This window comes from Podarcis erhardii, assembly GCF_964252035.2.
Source record: "Podarcis erhardii genome assembly, chromosome: 4".
Classification (NCBI taxonomy): domain Eukaryota; kingdom Metazoa; phylum Chordata; class Lepidosauria; order Squamata; family Lacertidae; genus Podarcis; species Podarcis erhardii.
The window spans coordinates 27,628,047-27,651,061 of record NC_138508.1 but is presented as its reverse complement, the minus strand read 5'-3'; the positions used below and the strand labels follow the sequence as shown (position 1 = coordinate 27,651,061).

Below are 23,015 nucleotides of genomic sequence, written 5' to 3'. Positions count from 1 at the left end.
AGGGCAAAAGATAATGGGCTTACACTGCAGTAGAGAAGCTTTAAGATTTCAATGCAACAGAGATTTTTTCTAGCCCTGAGATTAGTCTGGCAAGCAAGCAACCAAGCTATGGAGCCTTGTGAGGAGTTTAAGTATTTGTTCATCGTTCACATGTGGAAAGAGGAAGAATGAAAAAGCAGGATTTTCATCATAACTGTACTGACTTCTTCCTCACTTTCCTCAGAACCTAAATCCTATGAAAAATAATTAAAACTGCAACAGTTAACTCTGTAGCTTAACTCTGTAGAAATGCCTGAAATACTACAAGAGGTTTGATGTATTCTCTACTGATGGTTCTTCAAGGCACACAAATGCTCTGAACTCTGGGGGTATCGATAGCACTTTCACCATGCCTGTATTTTGTTTGAAGAGCATAAAATCGGAGAGAGTTTAAGTTAGAAAGTAGGAGAGAAAAGAGAGGGAGGGAGGTGGCTGTGTATAGAAAATAATTTAAAAATGGATCCCATGTTGCAAGTTTGGGTTAAGGGTGGCTCCCAGATCTGAAGTCTGCTGTTCAAGTGTGAGTCATAGAAGTAGTGCTCATGATACCCTGTCTTTTGCTTTTGGCAGATATCAAATCATGCTGGATTGCTGGCAAGGGGATCCAAAGGAAAGGCCAAGATTCTCAGAGCTGGTGGAGAGATTGGGAGATCTACTTCAAGCAAACGTAAAGCAGGCAAGCAGCAAAATGCAGTGTACACCATGTTTATGGTGTTTTAGGGAGGTCATGGTTGTTTGACAGTGGAATGGACTCCCTAGGGAGCTTGTGGACTCCAATGCTTGGCATTGTTTTCACACTATTCCTATCTGTTTGATAATTTTTATACTTCTGTTTATGTAGGATGGCAAAGACTATATCCCTCTGAATACTATATTATCAGTGGATCCTGAATTTGACCATTCCTCTCCAACTTCCCCTCATCCTCATGAGAGAGGAAATCATTCAGTACCAGCCTTGAATTACACAAGCATCGAAAACACTGGGTATGATGGAATACCAATGTATTTTACGTACATAGCAAAGTAATGGATTTCGTGCATGCCCTCTAAAGTTTCCCCAACCATCCAGAACAGATTTAGGGGATGTGAGGGGAAAGACGGGGCAAAGTCCTGTTGCACAACTGGATCTCATTCTGCTCATACAACAACTTAGTTAAATCCCGCCCATAAAGTTAGAGTGTCTCACCCTTGTTCAGATGTTCACAGGTAGGAAGAATATAAAACAGAGCAGCTCAGTGTACATACAGTGGTACCTCGGGTTACATACACTTCAGGTTACAGACTCCGCTAACCCAGAAATAGTGCTTCAGGTTAAGAACTTTGCTTCAGGATGAGAACAGAAATCGTGTTCCAGCAGCGCGGCAGCAGCAGGAGGCCTCATTAGCTAAAGTGGTGCTTCAGGTTAATAACAGTTTCAGGTTAAGTACGGACCTCCAGAATGAATTAAGTACTTAACCCGAGGTACCACTGTATAGGGTATGTTTTGAGATCATCTAACAAGCTTTTTCTTCTGCTTGCTTTTCAAGGAGATACGTTAATGCCTTCAGAATGAAAGTCAAGACCTTTGAGGAACTTTCACCCCAAAACAAACTTGGGTGTGATGTAAGTCACGATCAACCTACTAAAATGTGTGGTGTGTGCCATTTTAGATCCAGCCTTGTGTTGCTGAGCTAAAGAGGAATACAACAGATCCTTTGTGGTCATCTTCCTCCAGAATGGGCTGATGTTGTGGGAAGAGTGACTCATTTTGCTGTGCAAGTTGGTATTGTCCTGCTGATGTGCACGGCGAGAGTAACATGTTTAAAAGTAGCATTGATCCCCCTCCCCCAGACTGTTAATTAGCCAAATGGTAAATAATGTGCTGGGTGTGATATATCTGTGTGGAGAGAGTGTTTGTATGTTGCAGGGACCTCTAGGAGGGATGCAGTGCACACTCCCCACCATGGCTGGCCTTTTCTCCGTTTGTCACAGTAGAGTGTAACAGTGGAACTAGTCTAATTACTCCTTCATTTCTATCCAATCCCTCCACCTGAACCTCAGGGCAGTTGATGGGCAAGCTCCCCAAACCACAAACTGACTTGGGAAAAAGTTGGGAATATATCACTTAGCTATTCTGACTTTTTGAAATCAGTCACTCACCTACCTCCCCAAACCTCTTTCAATAGGAGCAGCAGATTACAGGAGGTAGGAGTATGGAGCTTGCAGTAGCCCTTGGAAAAACTATAACTCCCAAGAGTTATGGTGGCCTTCTCTGCTGCTGTATTAGCAGTGAACAAAAAATGGTTCTTTAATTTTTTAATTGTAGCTGGGGGTACTGCCCCATCTGCTCCCATCACAACATGGAGTGGGCACCTCCTGATGTCATTTTTATTGTGCATACACAGTGTTTTGTGCTCATGGTGGTGTTAAATAAATGAATGTTTATTATCACGGCCAAACAGCCAACATACTAAAACCAGAATTTCTGCATAGTTCTTTACAAAAGCGAGATACACGATCAGTGCTCTCTGTGCCTGCTAAAGGTTTAGGTTTGGACATACCGCTTCATTCCCAACCAGTGCCATTTCCCATAGCTTCCTTCTGAAATCCTGTAACTGGGTTGTTTCCCCACCCTATTGCCCAATTTAGTTGTGCAAGAGTGCCCCCTCCAGATGGCAATAATGCAGCAACGTGGCAAAAGCAGCACATAATAACCAGTGCAGCGGAGGGGGCAGTGTAGTGTAAATCCACCACTAATGTGCTATTATTGTGTCAATGGCAGGACCACCCTTCCAAACTGGTGCTTTTTTGCAGGTATATTCTGCAACACCAAAAGGGGACATGTACACACACACCCCAGAACATTTGTGGGATGAAAAACTTTATCAGTGACTGGGGAAAATTTGTAGATTGTTTGAAATGTCATTGTACAGACATAAGTTCATTAGGAGGATTAATTTAAACCAAACAGTTCAAAGAAAATTTGAAGGAGTAATTAATAATTAGAACGACGAAGAAAATGCAGTGTTATGAATTAAAATAAGAAACCACAAAAGGGGTGAGGGGAAACAGAATATTTTTGTGTATTGTAATACTGGATTTCTATTGATGTAAAATATTTTTAAGAAAAACTGGAAATAAAATTTATTTATTTATTTATTTATTAAAAATAAACGTTTGTGGGATGAAAAGTTACAGCATTTCAGCAAGAAGCTACGAGCCCAACACATTGCAGAATACACCTGCAAAAAACACCACTGACTTGAAGGGGCTCCAAGACTAATTTATGGAAGGAAGAGGGCTGATGGAGAAGTGAGGTGGTTGGCTAGGTGAACTAAGAATTTTGATATGAGCCAGAGAAGAATTGGGAGTATGTAAAGCTTCTGTGAGCCAGGTCTCCTTTTTGTGTCCCTGAAGCTTGTAACTGAGTCTACGCTCAGAGAACTCCAAGAATATCTCTGATATGTAAAGATATGCTAAACCGTAACACCAAAAAGTGCAGTCCTACTTAGTCTCAGTGGACAAAGAGTGTCAACTAAGAAATAGTTAACAATTTGATAATTTATCACTTTTTTGGGAACAGAAATACTTTTTTTACCACTGCTCACACACCACTTTTCTTGCAGCTAACATAAGGCTTATTCACATATTACCCCAAATACAAGTACAAGCTGTCTCTAAACATAAACAAGTATTTGTGGGTGTACCCTTGTTGATTTGTACAGCTAAGCTGTTGTGTATACAGACTTTATGGTCATTGAATGTTACATGTGAATATTGGTGTACAAACTCAACTCTTTGCATACACAGGTACATGTTTTGCACAGTTGTTGAACACCCTACATCACGGGTGTCAAAACACAAGGCCCGCGGGCCGAATCCGGCCCGCCAGACCTCGTCATGTGGCCCGTGTAGCCGTGTAGCCCCAGGCCGCTATTAGAAGCCCAGTTGCTTCCCACCTGCCCATCGAACAGGCTGCCAACGAGACGGCGCATGCGCGCAACGAATCCTCCCGCTAACTCCAATATCATAAAGGAGATCGCTTAACCTAGCGGCCTTTTTTGAACATGCGTGACGTCGGGCGTGCAACGCTCATGCGCAGGCAGGGAAGGATTGGGGGGGAAAGCCCCGCCGTTGCCGCCTCTTCGCTTGCATGCTTAAATGAGCTTCCGGGGAAAGGAGGCGGAGGTCGCGTGCACACCACCTTCCCCGCGCATGCGTAATAGCCGGCAACCTGTCAGCGCCTGGCCCGTGGCGCCCGTTTGCCATTGCTGTGGCAGCCGAGGGGCCCTGCGGGAGGCCCTGGCTGCGAGGCCTGCTGGAGGGACGGAGCCTTCCGGGAACACAAGCGGCAGCTCGGCCGCTTTCTCCTCATCGTCGCCTTCCCCCTCCCCGCCGCAGCTGCTCACGCTGCTGGTGATGCAGCCCTGCGGCGGGGACGGGGAGGCGGTGGGCGCCTTGCTGCAGCCCCAGGTGGTGCAGCAGCCGCAGCCACCGTTGCGGGGGGCCTCAGAGGTGCCCTCGGGCCTCATGTTCTTCTATGAGCTGGGCCCGGCGGCGGCGGGTGACGCGGGCGGCGGCGGGGGCGGAGGCGACAGCGCCAGCAGCCCCGGCGGAGTCCTGGAGGATCTGGATGAGGAGGAGGAGGGCGGCGCCCAGTCGGGGGGAGGAGGAGGAGGAGGCGGCTGCAAAAGCTGCGCCTACAAAGGCTGCAGCGAGACCACCACGCAAGTGGCCAAGCAGCGCAAGCCCTGGATGTGCAAGAGGCACCACAACAAGATGTACAAGGACAAGTACAAGCGCAAGAAGAGCGACCAGGCCTTGGGGGGCGGTGGAAGTGGCGGAGGCGGAGCTGATGCAGAGGGAAGGCAATTTAAGGAGAGATGGGAAAGTGATAATAAAGAGTGGACACATAGTCCTACAGATACAACCGGCCCTTTGAGGGTGACCAAACTGCTGATGCGGCCCTCGATGAATTTGAGTTTGACACCCCTGCCCTACATGGTTGCACTTTTACCAAAAAGTCAATCTAGGGCCATGTAGATGATGGGTTATTCAGAGTCAATGTGTAACTGTGGTAAACTTGAACACACAAGGAACAAAGTTGCATTACCGAAGGTGTGTTCTTTTTCAGGATTACCAGGCCGACAGTGGGATGGTGCTGCCTTCAGAAGAACGGAAGCGTTTTACATGGACAGGCAGCAAACAAAAGCAAACTTTCTTTGGGTATGTGATTTCAATGACTATTCAGGATGCAACGAGACACAAAGTGGGGACATTTGCTTGTGTCACTTAAAGGGTGTGTTAACCCTATTCCTGTGAGCCATTTTCCTGAGAAAGACACTCTCCATTCATCTGCTGTTTGCCCTATGGGTATCAGGTATCATATGGGTACATCTTGTTCTATGGGGTGGCTTTTATGGGCAGGTGGAAGATTGCAGAAGGGGGAAGATTTACACCTCCCACAGCACTGGTCAATTTGGTCCCTGCCTTGTGTTTGAGTTAGCAATATACAAAAACGACCACATTATAGAGCTGGGGGCAGGGTGTGGATTTTGTTCTTAGTGCCCCTTCCCTTTGACAACATGACAATGGAGGGATGCAAGAGCATTATTTTTGTTCCTGCCCTCTGCCATGTTGTGTTAGCCGCCTTCCTCTGCCTAGCTCCTGTCTAGGGAATAAGGGCTTGCCCATGAAAAGGCTGTATTAACAGGAATTATTCTAAGCAGTGAATGGACAGTAAGGAAGTTGGTCAGACTTGCTTAAAAGGAAAAAAAAAGAAAAGACTGCATCTTGTTTTGGGCATGAGAAATCCTAAATGCAGTTCCCAAACAAGTTCATGCTCTATAGCATTGGTGAGGATAGTGGAAACATATTAATGATACATAATTTTAATCTAACACACGTCTGCTTTTGCTTGTAGCCTCCTCTCTGGCAGCCGAAGCAAGGAGTCTGTCCTTTGTGACATCGCAAAGCCAAAGGTTTACAGTTCCAGCTGCGGCCACATCAGCGATGTGACTCTGCCATTTACCTGCGGCAGCACAGGCTGGGAAGGGAAGCAGATGCAGGGCTTTTCTCCTCCCAGCTATAACTCGGTGGTTCGCTATTCCACTCCTCCAGTGTAGCAAGGAAGGACTTTGAACTACTCAAAGCAGCTGCTCCTCCACTGAGCTGCATCTCTTCACTATCACCATTTAAAATACTGAACGCTCCTTCCTGCTACTCACTGACCCAACAGCACCCCTGTAGAGTACAGGCTATTTCTGGGCTGTAGCACTAGCTTCCACCCAACGGCAGGAACCCAGTAACTATTCAAATGTGTGAGGGGAACAGCAGGGAGGGAGCCCTGTATTTCTCTCACTGTATTTCTGTGCACTGTATTTCTCTCACTTCCTAAGTACAGATCCTTACACTTGTCTCAGGCAATGCTATGGGAGGATGGTGAAACTGACCAGGCTAGAAGCTGCTTCTGGTCTACATAGTTGCTGTATTTTTTGCTCTATAAGACTCACTTTTTCCCTCCTAAAAAGTAAGGGGAAATGTGTATGCGTCTTATGGAGCAAATGCAGGCTGCACAGCTATCCCAGAAGCCAGAGCAGCAAGAGGGATTGCTGCTTTCACTGCGCAGCGATCCCTCTTGCTGTTCTGGCTTCTGAGATTCAGAATATTTTTTTTCTTGTTTTCCTCCTCCAAAAACTAGGTGCGTCTTGTGGCCTGGTGCGTCTTATAGAGCGAAAAATACAGTATATGCTTAAGGGAGATTGCACTTTTATTTAACCCACAGAGTTTTGTAGATACATACCAATTTTGCTCTCGTGCTGCTGTGGAATTATTTCAGCTTTTGAAGGAGTGTGTTCCGTAGAAACAGTTCAAGCAGATGTAACAGGGACACAATGAATGCATCAGGGGCAAGGGTAGCTCTGCAATACCTTATTAAACATTTCAAAACCATACAGAGGGTGTTGGAGCCTCAGCTCCCTGCATAGCTCTTTACCTTGTAGCTTGCTGAAGCAACATATACACTGCACAAAGTAAATATGCACAATAAACACAGGTAGAATTCAGGTTTTCTTGAGGCAATACTGGGGACACCCTGGCACAGCATCTTAGTATTTTCCATGAGAGAACACACAGTTCTCTATGTATCTATTATACTATAGCCTGCTTTTATACTCCCATCTGCAAGTGACAGCAGAGGCACATAGCATCAGGCCAACCTGCTGTAGCTAATCAGCAATAAAACCTGCACCCAGCTGCAGCTTTGCACTGTCTGAAATACCTGTTGAATCTTGTGCTGCTGCTATTGCAACTATTGAATTTATTTAGTGATAAGAGTGTGCTGCTAGATTCATTTTGCCAAGAGGCAGGTAGTTATGGTAGTGAACCATTGCCTTGGTTGACCAGTAAGCTACCATGATAGCTGTTCTATAAAAGCAGCTGATGTCGGTCCTGCTGTTCCAACTTGGTTATGCCTAAACTTGATTCATTGGTTTCAATGACAATTTGTCACAATTAACCTGAGCTGGATCAAGGCCAATAGAGTGAAGAGTGTTTGGGTGCTGGAGAATTTTAGAACACTCAGTTTCTAAAGCCGTAAGTCTGTAACCTTTGTGCTCTTTCATCAGATGGAACATCAGCCAACTATTCAGCCATGACTCTATTATTAAAGCCAATGGATCTATAAAGAGCTGAGGAGTGAAACTCCTGAGTTTATTTTCATGTAGGGCATTAGTAGTTGTAAAAACAAATATTTTTTATATTCAAATCTAATGCTTTTAATGAACCTTTTTTAAAAAACTGGAATTTAAAAAGCACTCTTTAACTGGATGTAAATATCTCCTACTTGTGCCTTAACTTTTACCGTCTATTTTTACATATGCTTCCTAAAGTTTCACAATAAAATTTATTTCCAAGCTCCATTTGAGAGATTATTGGTTTGCTTGTGTTTATAATAGTTCCATAATGTTGCAGAAGTGTCTCACTGAATTGGTTGGTTTTGGCTTGAAGCAGCAATTTCAAGTAGCCAAAGTATTTGTCAAGGCCTGTCAGAAGTTCGACCTTATTTCAAGGGGATGAATTCAAGCTAAGTCACTGGTAGTGTGATAAAGAGATGCTTCTTCATTCTGTGGATCATTGGGCCCTTCTAAAGGTGAGTTTTTTCTCCATGGTCTATATGCAGTTGCATGCACAGAATTCTGTACTTGCCCAAGGCATTGTTTGAATTCAAAGCTGTCAGCAGGAAAGATGTGCTTGCCATCGTGTGTAGCTGTAGAAAGGAGTTGAAGACAAGCCTTATCCTCTGGCACATGGGCCAGTATGATGTGCAAGCATGCTTTTGCAACCCACATGCTCACAAAATACTACACAAGGTGAAGCCCTTGGAGCTTCTCCTGTTAAGCATACTCCAGCTTGAGAAAGAAAACCCAGGGACAATGTACAGCAAGGCCACACATGCACTTTTAGAAGGTGTAAAGATGAAAACTGGTCTTGCAGACTTTTTGCAGGTTTAAAAAAATATCTGGCAGGATCCTAAAATTTTTCTGCCCTCTGACTGCCAGAGATAAGAGTACAAAGCAAAACTTGCTGCAACTTTCATTTTAGCCTACTTGCAAAATGAACTTTCTAAACAAAATTCATTTCAAGCAACAGGTGGTCCAGATTAATTTATGCAAAGAAAAAGGCATACTGGCAATTTTATGCAATTGTATAAAGTTCTATGACTTTTTACATTTTATATAAAACATATCACAGGGAGGTTTGAAGGTTCAAAGGCCTTGACCATGCCTTAATATATATTTTTTTCAGTTAATAGTTCAAATCAATAAAAAATGGAAAACTACATAAAACTCATGCATAATTTTCCAAGAAGTAAATTGCCAAATGTATCTTAATCTGATATGGGAGCTCAAACAAAAGTGGAACTTATTTAAAAAGCAGTTTTCAGAGGTTTCGGACTACTTCAGCATCTGGAGTCAGTTTGATAACGAACAGGCCAGCTCTGCCATTTGCCTATCAGCAAGAAATGCACATCACTGTTCTCTTGAGACTGTATACTATATCTGAACACCAGATAAACAATGCTTGCAAGCCAAACACTGTTCCACAAACCCTGCAGTAGAGTGGGGTGGAGTAAAATATAGTTTAAGTCAACTACACAAGAAGTGGCACACAATACCCACACCTTTGCATGCTCAAAAGAAGGCTGTGTTATTTCTGGTATTCTTTATTAAAAATACTGCTGTACACATGAAAAGAATGAAAAACAAGATTAAAAGGTAACACAGAGTGGGATCATGACATCAGAATGTAACACTGGTGCTTTTTAGGGGAAGCTGTTCACGTCTAAAACTTTACTGGAACAAGGGAAAATTAGAAGGAAAAGAAAGACATTATGTACCCCGAATAAAGTATTTACAGTGTAGCAAAAACAAAAACCCAAACAAGCAACCTAAGAACAGGTAAGAAAATTTAAATGGACTAACATCACATGATTTCAAAAGGCTGTCCTTTCTGTGCTTTCAGCTGTAAAGATAGGAAGGTCAGAATCATTTCCCCGCATGAAAAAAGTATGCCTTGTTTAAGAAAAACATTGCTGCGCTGTTTTAGGGATTACATACATAACTCTTCCAATGAGTGGAACATGCTAGTTTCTGGACAGCCTTCTAAATGGAATTATATTGGAGTAGAAGGGCTCTCCCCAAAAAAACACCAAAGCAGAAAATTCCAAAACAGACCAAATAAAAACAAACAATACTCCACATTGTTCTATGCATTACCCAACAGCAGAAATTTCTTGGATGGCGTTTACTTATGGAAACTTATTGGCTCTCTGCTCTCTTTTCAAAATTATTTTTTTTTTTAACCTTAAACCAAGTCCTGAGATTACTGGGGCTAAAGCAATGTACACTTACAGAATGAGACAAATAAGCAAAATGCAACTTGCCGTTTCAGAGGTGGGCATGTTGGTACAGAAAGGATGAGACTGAAGGCCCTGCATTACAAACACCCCCCCCCCTTTGCTTTTCCCAAAATATTGGTCCACAAAATAATCCGTCAAAGGTTCCCAGTTCCCGCAACTGAAGAGATGATCCCTTTCATTTTCAAAGAAAACAACAGTGGGGAAAAGAAAAGAAAAGAAAAAGCCTCAGCCCGCATATAAATTAAGCATTCAATATTTCTTCTAGAATACAAGTACTACTTTTTGTACAAAAGAATTACAATATGATTTTTCAAAAACATATAAAAAGACAGCTGCTCTTCCTCATATACATGAGCGAATGATAAAAGACTGGTTGCCAGGTTCGTATCTCAAAGTCCCTGTTCCTTTGGACATTAAAAAAAAGAACAACAGTGTGGCAACTGTTCTCTTCTCAATATTAAACATTATGCTCCATTTAAATTTTTTTCCAGATAAAACAACTGATTTTATTTATGCTACCAAACCGCAGGCTCTGCAATTTCTCATTTAGAGGCGCAACAGGTGTCCCTAGTCTTCCACAGCATTCCTTCTGAAGAGCACTGCTTTCCTTGAGGCAAATCTAAAGGAGTGTCATCATTAAAGCTTATAAAACTGGACAGAATTATTAAAAATTCACCTGAAATTACAAATATTGAGAATTAATAAAATGGGTGCCAGTAACATCAGTTGCAAGTGCTTTGAGTCTGTCCTGACACCTTTGGGAGAGAGTTTCCGCATTGTCTTCATGGTGAGCACGCAGTGCTATTAAAACATTCAGTGCTGGGAAAAGGATGCAGATATACAGTCTTCACTACTGCTTTAAGAAAGGGGGGAAATTATACGTATTTGGCAGTCTTCAGTATCAAAGTGTAGGTGTTCCACTACAAATTCCCTTGAATACCCAAGCTTGCGGACAAATGCAGGTCCAATATCAGAAAGTTAATTGTGGGGAAAGAAATCCCAGGCTTGAAGACTGAATATTCATGTGTTGAGTATTATCAAAAGTAATATTACTTTGGGCTAAGCAGTGACTGCAAAGGCACAGCAGACCACCATTCTTCCAGAATCAGGCTATAAAACTTCAAAAGCTCTTGATGCCAGACAACTGCTGTGTGTAGTTAATCTTCCAAACAGTGTCTTTGTATCTGTATCCAGTGTAAAGTACCATAATAAAGCTGTGGTTCAAAGAACAAAACTTTATACAAAAAAAGGATACCATAAGTAAATTAAATGAATAAACTCCTGAATCCTCAGGTCTGTAACACAATTCCTTTTAAAAATTCTATTAAAAATTGCATAAATGTGAATGCATCTGACTAGCAGTAAAATATACAAACAGGTATTTTATTTAAAAGGCGCTGGTTGTGTTTAGAGCAACTGGGATATGCTCTCAAAGTTACAGATCTCAAAATGGTGCTGCTTTGCTTAGACAAAGCTTCAGCCAAATAAAAGGGGATTTTACATGTGAGATTTCTATAATACCCAACTTGATTTTTTTCTTCCTTTTTTAAAAAAATATGCATCTTCTGGTTTTGATTGGTGAACCTAACAGTGGGTGGCATAAGACACGGTTTTACAGAGGTTACAAGCTACACTGTAAATTTACAGAACACAATTTCTATGAAATTATTCACCTGGTCCTTTATAGTATTCTGGGGTGCAAATAATATCAAAACAAATAAATTCCGCAGTATGTTCAGTGGCAAAAAATAAAATAAAAATCCCAGAAATGTCCTTGCAAAGAGATTCCCTTAGTAAGTATCCAATGTGGCAAAACATCAGAGATCAGAAAAGTCTTAAAAAAATTAAAATTAGTGCATATACGAGTGGAAAAAATAAAAGCAGGAACATCATACTCCTGATGCGTTCCTTATTTTAAAGTAAATTCTTCACAGATAAAGCCTCCAATGGCAGCCAGAGCTCAAGGGTAAGCAAAAACATTCTTCCCTTCAAGTAACAGTGTACCTGACTGAAGTGCAACATCTCCTGCTGTTTTGTTTCCCAAAATGTGAAATGAGATGACGACAATCAGCTGTAGTGCAATTTGCTATTAGTTATGTTCTTCAGCAACGTCCTGCATGCTTTCAGCAAGTACTACAACTGGCCGTTCGCGGCTGCAATCAGTTCTTGAAAAGTATTTTCAAAGCAGCGTTTTAGGTCACTATACGTCACCACAAGTACACTCTTCTCATCTCTGGAAATGAGGCTTATTTTTTCTGGCACACCAGCATCTAGCTGAAATCAAAGGGCAGAAAACTTCCATTAGTAGGACTTGATACCATATTTACAAAACTAATGGCTTTGGCTGGGATCTTGGGGTGTGCTCACGTGGTGGGAGCATCCTGAATATAGAGTTCTGCCTGCAACTCCAATCAACGTCTCCTTGCAGCCTCGGGTGCCCACTAAAAATCTGCTCCAGGAGGCGGGGAACCCCTCTGAGGCAGCACAAGAAGGAATGTGGTGGGGTCAGGGGTGGGCAGCTCAATAAAAATATCGACCCAGGATGTGACAGCTGCAAAAAGGGTAAATTAGGGCTTGCTAGGGAAGGGATTGAAATTAAAGCTGCCTATGTCATAATGCCATTATCCAGATCTATGGAATACCTGCAATTTCAATGATGTGTAATAATGGTCACCACACCTCAGAAAGTATACTGTGGACCTGGGAAAGGTGCAGAAAAGGGCAACCAAAACCATCAAGGGGCTGGAGCAACTCCCCTATGAGGCAAGATTGCACTATTTGGAGCTTTTTATTGGTGGGCGGGGGGGAGTAAGGAGGGGTTATGATAAGAGCTGTATAAAATTATGTGTGTGAGGGGGGAATGGATGGAGATGTTTTTCTCCCCCTCATAATACTAGATCCCAGGGCCATCCAATGAAAGTTTCAGGACAAAAGAAAAGTACTTTGTCACACAGTGCACAGTTAAAACTATAGGATTCGCTGAAAGGACCTTCAAAATCATTCAGCATGTAGTAGTTTTCCATATGCAGGATTACACGACAAGTGGGAATAGTCAAACAGGCAATCATTCATAAACCACACAACACAACACAACAAATAGCTTTAGGGCAAGAGGACTGGCAAAAGATAGGGATTGGTCTAGTCTACGTGCATTAGGCATTTTGTTCCTTAAAGTCTAAACTGAACGTAGAGATCCCTATCAGCTTCTGAATTTAATAGTAAGAGGTTAACCGTTTTGAACTAGGCACAATAGAATTTTCACTGAATATGTACAAGAGAGGCCAGGGTTCAGATGTAAAGCTAAACCACAATTTAGCACAGGCACCCCCAAACTCGGCCAAACTCCAGATGTTTTGGGACTACAACTCCCATCATCCCTAGCTAACAGGACCAGTGGTCAGGGATGATGGGAGTTGCAGTCCCAAAACATCTGGAAGGCCAAGTTTGGGGATGCCTGGTTTAGCACCACAACAGGGGAAAGCCTGGTTTACCTCTGAGCTCATGCTCCCCTTTCCTCCTTTCTCCTCCTCCAGCGCAGCCACCAAACTGGAATAATTTGCTTTTTAAGCTGAGCACAGTTTGTCACATCTGACAAAAACAAACCAGTAGGTTTAAACTACGTTTTTTATGGAAACAATTCGTGGTCAGAAACCATGGTTTGATCCTAGCATATTTCAATAAACCACAGTTTAAACTACAAACAATTTGTCCTTGACAGATGTAGAGCCAGTTAGTTTTAAAACACAGATGAAGAGGGGAGCAGGCAAGTCCAAGACTCCCTGCAATGCATCACTGTACCACAAAGCTAGGGTTTAGTGTCCTATCTGAGCCAGGCCAGTGTGTCTCACATGCAAACATTGCTTCTGATGCAGCCAATGAAGCACTCATTTGCACCACTGACACCTAGGGCATTTTAACAGCGCCACCATGCACACCGTGTGAACTCACCTGCACACACAGCTGAAGACCAATTTGAGAACCATATCTGCTTTAAGACAACTTGCTTGCAGCCCAATTAAAAATAACAGGAGGAGGAAAGACAGACTAGTTACATAGTTTATCTGCAATAAATGTAAAATACAGTCACTCATTTACCTTGTTAAGACAAGAGATAATGTGACTGAGGTCTATCCAAGGAGTGCCCGTTTCTGTCACCTGATGAAAAAGATGATCCCTAAACAGCTTCAGGAGGTATCTGTCTCCAGTTTCTGACCATGTTGGGTCCTTCTGAAATCTATTGTAAAACAGAGCGTTTTGTGTTTCTTAGTACAAGTTCATAAACATCTCAGACTAAGTGTTTTCTGAAGAAGTTTCTGCTTTGTAGCAAGTTATTCCCCACCACAATTTAAGGAGGAGGAATGTGTGATACACCCTTCAGTCCAGAGTTTAAAATTAAAAACAAACTTTTCATGGGGCTAAAAGCATCTTAAGCAACTAAGCTGCATATCTCTTTCCTGATATCCTAATTTAGCTGATTTTGAAAACCAGGTTAATAAGGTTTTTAAGCGGGGGGTGGGGGGAATCCCTACCAGTTCCTAATGCTCTGGATGAAACAATCTATTGCTTAAGGTTACGTTTGGCATCATTAGTCATTGAGGTCAGACTTACAGTGTCCAGGAGAATGCAATCTTTACAATTATCAATTACTGTTCCCAGTCTCCAGAGTTGGCACTGTAGCAACTGTATGCACTTGGAGAGTATTTGCTGCTGTTGGGAGAAAAAACTGAAATACCTTCCCAAGAATGCACCAATAGTTTGGAGTTTTAAAATCGTTTGAAATCTTGCAACTTATGAAACATCACCTTGCACTAATAATTCTCTATCTTCAGACAAGCCTCAAACCAGGATCTATTATCTAACTGAAAAGTGAGTGGTAAACACATATTCACATACAAAGAAGTTCTGGACAGTGTGCTACCAAACTGACCAAAGTAACCTAGCCCATCTTTCAGAGGCTTCTATACTTTGCAAGTCCATCATCATGCGTGAACATTCAAGACTCTTTGTGGTGCCTCTTTATAACACACTGATGCAGAAAATGCTGAATTCCTTACTCTGGCCTCTCATTGATTGTTCCCAATTTTGCAAGAAGCCGAAATAATCTTCCATTCTGAACTTCCTAAATGACAAGAGAAAAATAAAAGCTTGACAATCACTATATTTTGCTCTTTCATATACTTTCATATACTTCCACATCTTTATGATCTAAGTCGTAGGTTTGCCTTCATTTTTCAGAAGGCTGTATCACAACACTGGGCAGCGATTTCCATCATGCCTCCAAGATCCATTTTGAGCTCCAATCAGTGCTGTTATTTGAAGACCACTGCAAGGCAAGGTGCCCTTCGGCAGGCAGTGTTAGAAACTGAGATATGAAAGCTAGGAGCTAAACGGCACCTTAAACCCAGGTTATGGGCACAACAATGGAATGTCTAGGCCCGCTTTTTTAATAACAAGAATACGAAGCTGAAAATGAATGAACTGCCGCTAAAATATTATGTTCACTTTTCACATGGTCTAGTCCTTCCCCTGCCCACCCCCCTAATATTCTTAAGAGGGTCTCTCCTCCAGTCTTCATAGAGTAGCTGGAAGTGGGGAAGCAGAAAAAGGTCCTCCTTTCCTTCCACTCTGCAGTTTTAATCTGAAATCTTACATGCAGTACTGCGTCCAAAGCTCAGAAACTGCTCATGCTAATGAAATTCCCTATCTCAAAATGCGTCTAGAAAAATGGGAGTTTCAAACACTGCCAGCCAGTTAGCATCTTAGCTGAGATACCTTGCATCTCACCATTGCCTTTCTAAAATGGGCACAAGTTAATTGCTTTACCATTCCACTAAATAGGATTATTAGCCAATGAGGTATGTGAATATGTATGGATCAAAGTGAAATTTGTGGAGACTCTGAGGCTGGAAAACCACTGATCTGTAACACAGTATCTTCCCAAATGCCTTATCATTTAAACAGCAATGGGGGGGGGGGGGAGAGAGATGGGTACATCACCCTATGGCAAGATGGGCAGGTCTCAATCGTACTACATTTACAGACTTTGGGAACCTGTTGGCAATATCAGCTTCCCTAAGAAAATAGAGATGAATGTGCATTATCTTCGCATTTACCTTTGCAAGGTCTTCTTCTATTACATCATTTCTCATTTGGGCAGCATCCAACTGAGTATAGAATCTTGCACCAATCATAGGCATGATATCATTTACACTTCGAAGCCTGTTTTGGTCAGTCAGCAAATACCTAACAAGGCAGTTTTTAAAAGTTACTTTAAAAACAGGGCTAAAGAAATAAGTTTCTTTTAAAAGAGGTTCCATCTGTGAACGCTAATTTTATTAATCTATAAAAGCGAAAATATGGCACAAAGCTCTACTTCATATACAGAACATTTAACGCCACTGCAGCTATGTGAAAGACAGTAGCACCATTAGGAGGTGACATTCGAGGCTCTATTTATGTGACTGGCTGATGATGTACTGCAAAGTTGTTTTCCATTTTTCCTTTTATCCTGTTCTTCTTCCAAGAACTTCAGGCAGCACACCTGGTTCCAAAGTTTTATCCTCACAACAATATTATAAAGCAGATTAGGTTGTGACTGCCTCATGGCAGAATGGGAATTTGAACTCCGATATAATAATAATAATAATAATAATAATAATAATAATAATAATAATAATAATAATAATTTATTTATACCCCACCCATCTGGCTGAGTTTCCCTAGCCACTCTGGGCGGCTCCCAATCAAGTGTTAAAAACAGTATAGTGTTGAATATTAAAAACTTCCCTGAACAGGGCTGCCTTCAGATGTCTTTTAAAGATAGGATAGCTGCTTATTTCCTTCACATCTGAAGGGAGGGTGTTCCACAGGGTGGGCGCCACTACCGAGAAGGCCCTCTGTCTTTTACTAACAACAAATATATTAGGATCTGAAAAATGCTTAAGTTCAAGGTTAAGGACAAGATTTTTTTTTTTAAGTTCATGCTAATTTCAGCACAAGTCAACAGTAACTCAAGAGATTCAGCTACACAACGTTCCTAATTAGGAGGGTAAATTAATTTTCTTCCTATACCTTCCCCACTCACCGCCATCCCTCTATATCTGAACAGTCATACAGAAATCCTTCCACATAGGTGCTGTACCAAGGTCAAACTAATCACGGAAGAGAGGATCTTGTGCACACACATTTGATGTAGAAACATCCCATGAACCGCCACTTCCAATTTAACAATGTGCATGAACAAACCGTAAGCAAATTGTCACTGGCACGTTTTAGCCTAGTTTAAAAATAAGTTGATTTCAAAGTAACTTACAAAATAAGATTCTTCAAATCAGAGGAATAGTTGATTGTCACCAGTTCCATTGCTTTCTGCAAATTCTCCCTCTGAATTCCTGCCAGAGAATTGCAAGCCAAAGACAACACCACCTTCCCAAGGGAGATCAAGTCTGCTTGCTAAAGAAAAGTAAACAAATAAGTCTAACCAGGGTCAGTAGAATATCATTAGCTTTCCTAGCATTGGGGGCGGGGGGGAGATAAGAATACCTTAGATGGGACCAGTTTAACATAATGCTCAAAACTGAAAAAAATTATCACAAACCACTTCATCACATATGTTTCTTTTAAGAAATATGATGCCATATAATCAAGTTCAGCTCCACTTAAAACTCTCTCCTTTACCCAATTTGCATCACTATGGAGGGGGAGGAGAGAGAGGAAGAAAATTCATTTTTTCTGTTCTGATACTTTTTTCTTTGCTGTGCTATGCAAAGCTAGAGGGCTTTGTTTGGTGCCGACAGCCAGCCCTGAATCTGCGCATTTAAATAGTTGTTTAAGAGGGGGAGGCCTTTGGAGAATGAGAACCATGGCGTTTTCTCTTTCTTTCCACCCGAAAGTATACAGTGCAAGGCAGGGAGCACATTAACCTCAGGACATGTGTCCCTCCCCACAAACGTTATTCACCTTTTAGAACACTTACTATCAGCTACTAGGGCTGTGAGCAGGTCAATTCACTATTCTCCATCAATCCCAACATCCAGTTTCCTTTCTCCCTCCCTCTCCCTTAACTTACACTTCAAGCAACTATACATACCTTGGAAAGCTAAATATTCTTTTCAGATTTTTTTAAAATTAAATTTACAAATATATGGATTGCAAAAGCATATTGTGACACTTTGTCTTCAAGTTTTAAGTCCTAAAACAATTAATTGGCTTTTTGAATGCAGTACTTCACAGGAACAATTGGCCCTATTTTCCTAAAGTTGATGTCCTACAATTGGCCCTATTTTCCTAAAGTATGTATGCCTACCTACACAGCCCTCTCACTTTTCTGCCAACAGGTGAAGAAAATCCTTTCCAAACAAAGAGGTGAACATGTAAAACAGTTGTAAACGTAACAATATATATTGTGCTTTACCGGCTGGACTGAGGTGTTTTTCATTTAGTGGGAAGTTAAGGACAAAGAAGAAAAAACAACTTGGTTTTATGGCAAACTTGCTTGCTCTCTATTCCATCTGGAAGAAGTTAGTGTGATTGTTGTTGACAAAGCTAAGGTGTTTCTTTAGTTCTGAGAATCAGCTAGACTTCCTCCCATCTCCCATTATTGGTTGTTGTTGAAGAGGGTTTTAGAAAGGATGAGACATTTCTTTTAATTTATGCACAATATACCCAAGTTTGATATCACTGATTCAAATGTATTCCTCACTACCCTTTGCTCTAATCTGTTTTCCACGCACTCTCTATCTTAGATTGTAAGTTCATTACAGAGGCAGGGACTTCCAAAACTTTGCAAAGCACTGCTTTGTTGTTGTTTAGTCGTTTAGTCGTGTCCGACTCTTTGTGACCCCATGGACCAGAGCACGCCAGGCACTCCTGTCTTCCACTGCCTCCCGCAGTTTGGTCATACTCATGTTTGTAGCTTCGAGAATGCTGTCGAACCATCTCGTCCTCTGTTGTCCCCTTTTTCTTGTGCCCTCAATCTTTCCCAACATCAAAGCACTGCTAGTGCTGCATAAATTGTAATGGCAACTAATGAACGGCAGTCCTTGCCTATATGCAAAGGCAAATCTTTTATGTTTTAATGCTACCAGTAGAGGAGGCTGTTTTAATAAAGTTCATCCAGTTGCACTTCTCAAAGAAAGCAAACGTACAGAGTAAAGAAAAACATGTCAACACCAAATGTTCTTAAGGGGAAAAGCAAGATAAAAATAATGCAATCATTGATGAATATTCACTAACCAAATAACATGAAGTAAAGGGGACAATATTGTGATCTTACCTGATACTGGGCCATGAGGGCCAGGGGATTGTTTTGGCTGTTATCAAATGTTAACACATCAAAGACTCCAACGCAGTTCACTCGCAACCTTGACGGGAGGAGGATTATATAGGAGAAGAGAATGATAAAACTCCTTAGTCTGCTTGTTAGACTTGCTCTGCGACTTCTTTAGTTACATCAGCAAAGTTTTGCCAACAAACGGGTATTAATGCCAATGGTTTATCAATCTGTGAGGGTAGAATGAGGGTGCACTGACTCTGTGCAAATTATGAGGAAAATTGGGATGATGCAGGAAAGGTTCTCAGAGCATTGCCAAGGTGTCTTGAGTCGGGTAAGAGACTCCCTAAGTTTCTGAGTGTGTCTGTCGGGGATCTTTCATTCTGATGAACAGGTGTAGCTTTGAATCACGGTGATTTATTTTCTGGGGGCCCTCCAATCAGAGTGATAAGGGGGTGGGATGTGGAAGTAAACATGGACTGTCACTCTCAGTGTTTTGACTGTGAGAATAAACGTGCAAGTGGCAGAATTGGACTATCTGGGTGGCCTTCTTTCCAAATCATTTTTTTTCTAACAAACAAAAATCATAGCTCTCTCCTTTTTTTAAAAAAAAATTCACAGAACATACTTTCAGGAAGGGGCAAGGACAGCCAGAAAAAAAACAGCTACAACCAGACAAGACTTATCCAGTATTTTAAAATGAATGTAAAATCACCTAGCATGATAGCCTCTGGCTTTGTTCAATTGAACTTTGGCAGGTTTCGTGACTACAGTTTTCACAAACTAGGGGAATAGCGCCATTTCTATTTTTTTGCTCCAAAACAAGCTTGCCCTTGGGGAGAAGCTCTGCATCTATGTTCCTAAAATTTAGCTGGCTTCACCACCTTGGATTATCAACAATGCAATGGTAAAACGTGTTTCATGTTACCTTGTTTTTCCAGTTACCAGAATCTTGGTGGGGTCCATTACCCGACAGGCCAATCCTGCTGTATGAATGGTCCGCAATGCAGAGCTGAGCTGCACAATGTAGGCCCAAATCAGGGATTCTGGCAACAACCCCGCATGTTGCCGTGGCAAAGGTCCATCATGCTGACCTATCAGAAGAATGGGAGAAAATGAATGAAATCTACAACTTTCAGCTGTGTAAGTGTTTGGATAATGAATACAAAAGTTCTTTCAAAATGCTAGTTAATTAAAATCATTATCTGCTTTATTTCAAAGCAACTGGCAATTGTAAGAACAACCCACCCAACCCAATTACAACTGCCGTTTTGTTTTACTTTTAATTGTACTAAAAGTAAGACAGACTGTATAAAGGTGGAATTTTATTGTGCAGCTACAATCCCTTAGTGTATCATAATTAATTTTTGGTACTGGCTGCCACAATATGTTGCACCGTCCACCAGCTTAAGCAGCTTTAAAGGTGGATTATACATTTGTTTACCCATAAATTGCTATTAGCAAAGATGGCTTAGCAGAATATTAATGTTAGAGGCAGTGTGCCACTGAGCACCAGTTGCTGGATGGCAGCAAAGGGGCAGCATTACTGGCACCATGCCCTGCTTGTGACCTTATCACAAGCATTTCTAGTTATATATTATGTCAGACTGGATTAGATGGGCTACTGGCCTGAGAGCGAGCAGGGCTCTTCAAATGTACCAGGCAAGCAGCAAAAGAAGCAAACATACACTGCCAAAGCCCTTATTCATACTACATCAGAAGCAATGTTGTTTCTGTATTTCCATATAAAAACAAAAAAGGTATCCAAGTTAATGAACCCAAATCCCATCGCATGTTTAAAACATATGCTCAAATACACAAGCAACAAATACTATGACTCAGTAGATTTGGAACGCTTCACGTTTTTCGTCCTAGGGTTTTGTTTCATGACTGTTGCTTGACAGTAACCCTTTAAGAACCTTTCAATGAATCAAGCACTTTGCTGAGGAAATAATGTACTTCTGGCAATATACTACAGCTATTAGCTTTCAAAAACTCCCCATCTTTTTCAAAGATAGCCAAGCAGGTTAATACGACTTGAGTTCTGAAGAAAAGGAATGGTGTTTGGGTGTGTTTGTTAACGCCAGAACTGTGAATAATGGAGCCCAAATACAATGTAGAACTGAGTTGTGATTCAAAGGCATGCATCATGCACATTGCCCTCAAGAGGAATTCCACTCAAGGATCACTTCCCACAAATAGCTCTTTAGTACCCCAGGTTTGAAGAGCAGCTTTGGTGTTTGGTACCAGAGCAGTTTTGGGGGGACGCGGGTGGCGCTCTGGGTAAAACCTCTGTGCATAGGACTTGCTGATCGCAAGGTCGGCGGTTTGAATCCCCACGGCGGGGTGAGCTCCCGTCTTTCGGTCCCAGCTCCTGCCCACCTAGCAGTTCGAAAGCACTCGAGTGCAAGTAGACAAATAGGTACCGCTTTATAGCGGGAAGGTAAATGGCGTTTCCGTGTGCTGCGCTGGTGCTGGCTCGCCAGAGCAGCTTCGTCACGCTGGCCACGTGACCCGGAAGTGTCTCCGGACAGCGCTGGCCCCCGGCCTCTTAAGTGAGATAGGCACACAACCCTAGAGACGGACACGACTGGCCCGTGCGGGCAGGGGTATCTTTACCTTTTTACCAGAGCAGTTTAGCTACTTTGCAGTGCAAACACACTATTTGCCATGACCTTTCTCCTGCAACAACCCCCTTGAAGTGCATTTTTAACTACAGGGAGTATTCCCCCCCCCCCCCAGTTTGCCATACTTGCGTGAGGGTCTTCAAACAATTATAATCTAACCGACCTTGATGGGTCACACAGATGTGCATACAAATGCCTCTCAAGTGCATTCAGAAATACAGCATTTCCGGAATAAGCTTTCTACTTTTAGCCTGACAAAAGTGAAGATCTTTACACAAGCGATACTGAATGAGGAAATACTTTTAGTAACTACAAAACACAGCAATTTAGAAAACACACACTGCTGCCTTCAATCTGCTGTGGATTTGTGGAAAACTGGTTTAGTCCGTTGTGTGAAATCAATAATACATCTAGAGACTGGTTAAAAAATGGATTTTGTTTCTTTCAGTAAGCCTGATCACATTAAATGTTTGCTTTCAATTCTGCATCTCCCCCCTGCCTCCACTCTAGTGGTTTGGGTTTTTGTTCCGGTTTGAAGATAAGCAACTTCCTGCTCAAACCAACAGGGGCTGCCACGTTCAAGGGATGTTAACCGGGGCACCACTAGTCCCCTGGTTCACAGGTGTCTAGTGCAGAAATAAACCGAACCTGTTATGCCTTCATTCATCTGTCAGAAAACTTTATTATACCACATCCTAGACAATAAAATTCTTGATGGTGTTAACAAATGACAAGGCAAAAAAAAAAGTCTAACCACATGGTGACAGCAGAATACAATGTGGAAAAACCACCATGTAACCACAATTCTCTTCCTTTAACTGTCAAATACCAGTTTTACTAACAAGTGATGAAGCTGTTTAAAGCACAATGTACTAAGAGACCCTATCTTAATACAAAGCCTTGTGCTGCCAAATGCAAATTAAGGGAAATGAGAAAATTACAACAAAACCCTGTTTCTACACACACACACACACACACACACAGTTACGTTCTGTAAGTTTTGCCCTTTGTACAAATGCCTCTTTTAAAAAAACCACACCACCATTACAAATGGCTAACCTGACCCAACAACCTAGGACTCCCCCCCCCCAAAAAAAAAAACACAACCCAAGCCACACTGCAAGCAACTGAACTCAACCCACTAAGCTCCAAAGGGTTGGGAGAAACTCAGATCGGATTT

General features: G+C 42.0%; 3 protein-coding genes across 10 annotated transcripts in view; 2 read left to right on the top strand and 1 right to left on the bottom strand.

Moving 5' to 3' along the window:
• Positions 1-6,360, top strand: part of FLT1 (fms related receptor tyrosine kinase 1) — a 141,615-nt gene extending 135,255 nt beyond the window's left edge. For all 7 annotated transcript variants that reach the window (XM_081860108.1, XM_081860106.1, XM_081860107.1 and 4 more), the window contains 5 exons: positions 610-715; positions 881-1,023; positions 1,566-1,641; positions 5,153-5,244; positions 5,942-6,360. In XM_081860108.1, coding sequence (XP_081716234.1) covers positions 610-715; positions 881-1,023; positions 1,566-1,641; positions 5,153-5,244; positions 5,942-6,143 — 619 coding nt within the window. In that variant the 3' untranslated portion in view covers positions 6,144-6,360. The remainder of the gene's footprint in view (positions 1-609; positions 716-880; positions 1,024-1,565; positions 1,642-5,152; positions 5,245-5,941) is intronic.
• LOC309340624 (uncharacterized protein) lies at positions 4,438-5,061 on the top strand (the record flags this gene model as incomplete). Its single annotated transcript, XM_081859508.1, has 1 exon — positions 4,438-5,061. The coding sequence occupies one exon, from the start codon at positions 4,438-4,440 to the stop codon at positions 5,059-5,061; it is 624 nt and encodes a 207-aa protein (XP_081715634.1).
• A 2,865-nt stretch (positions 6,361-9,225) lies between the features above and the next one.
• PAN3 (poly(A) specific ribonuclease subunit PAN3) overlaps positions 9,226-23,015 on the bottom strand; it is a 60,175-nt gene continuing 46,385 nt past the window's right edge. For both annotated transcript variants that reach the window (XM_081860219.1, XM_081860220.1), the window contains 7 exons: positions 20,137-20,302; positions 19,212-19,299; positions 17,250-17,389; positions 16,051-16,180; positions 14,992-15,056; positions 14,033-14,171; positions 9,226-12,211 (listed from right to left, as the gene is read on the bottom strand). In XM_081860219.1, the coding sequence (XP_081716345.1) occupies positions 12,071-12,211; positions 14,033-14,171; positions 14,992-15,056; positions 16,051-16,180; positions 17,250-17,389; positions 19,212-19,299; positions 20,137-20,302 (869 nt within the window). In that variant the 3' untranslated portion in view covers positions 9,226-12,070. The remainder of the gene's footprint in view (positions 12,212-14,032; positions 14,172-14,991; positions 15,057-16,050; positions 16,181-17,249; positions 17,390-19,211; positions 19,300-20,136; positions 20,303-23,015) is intronic.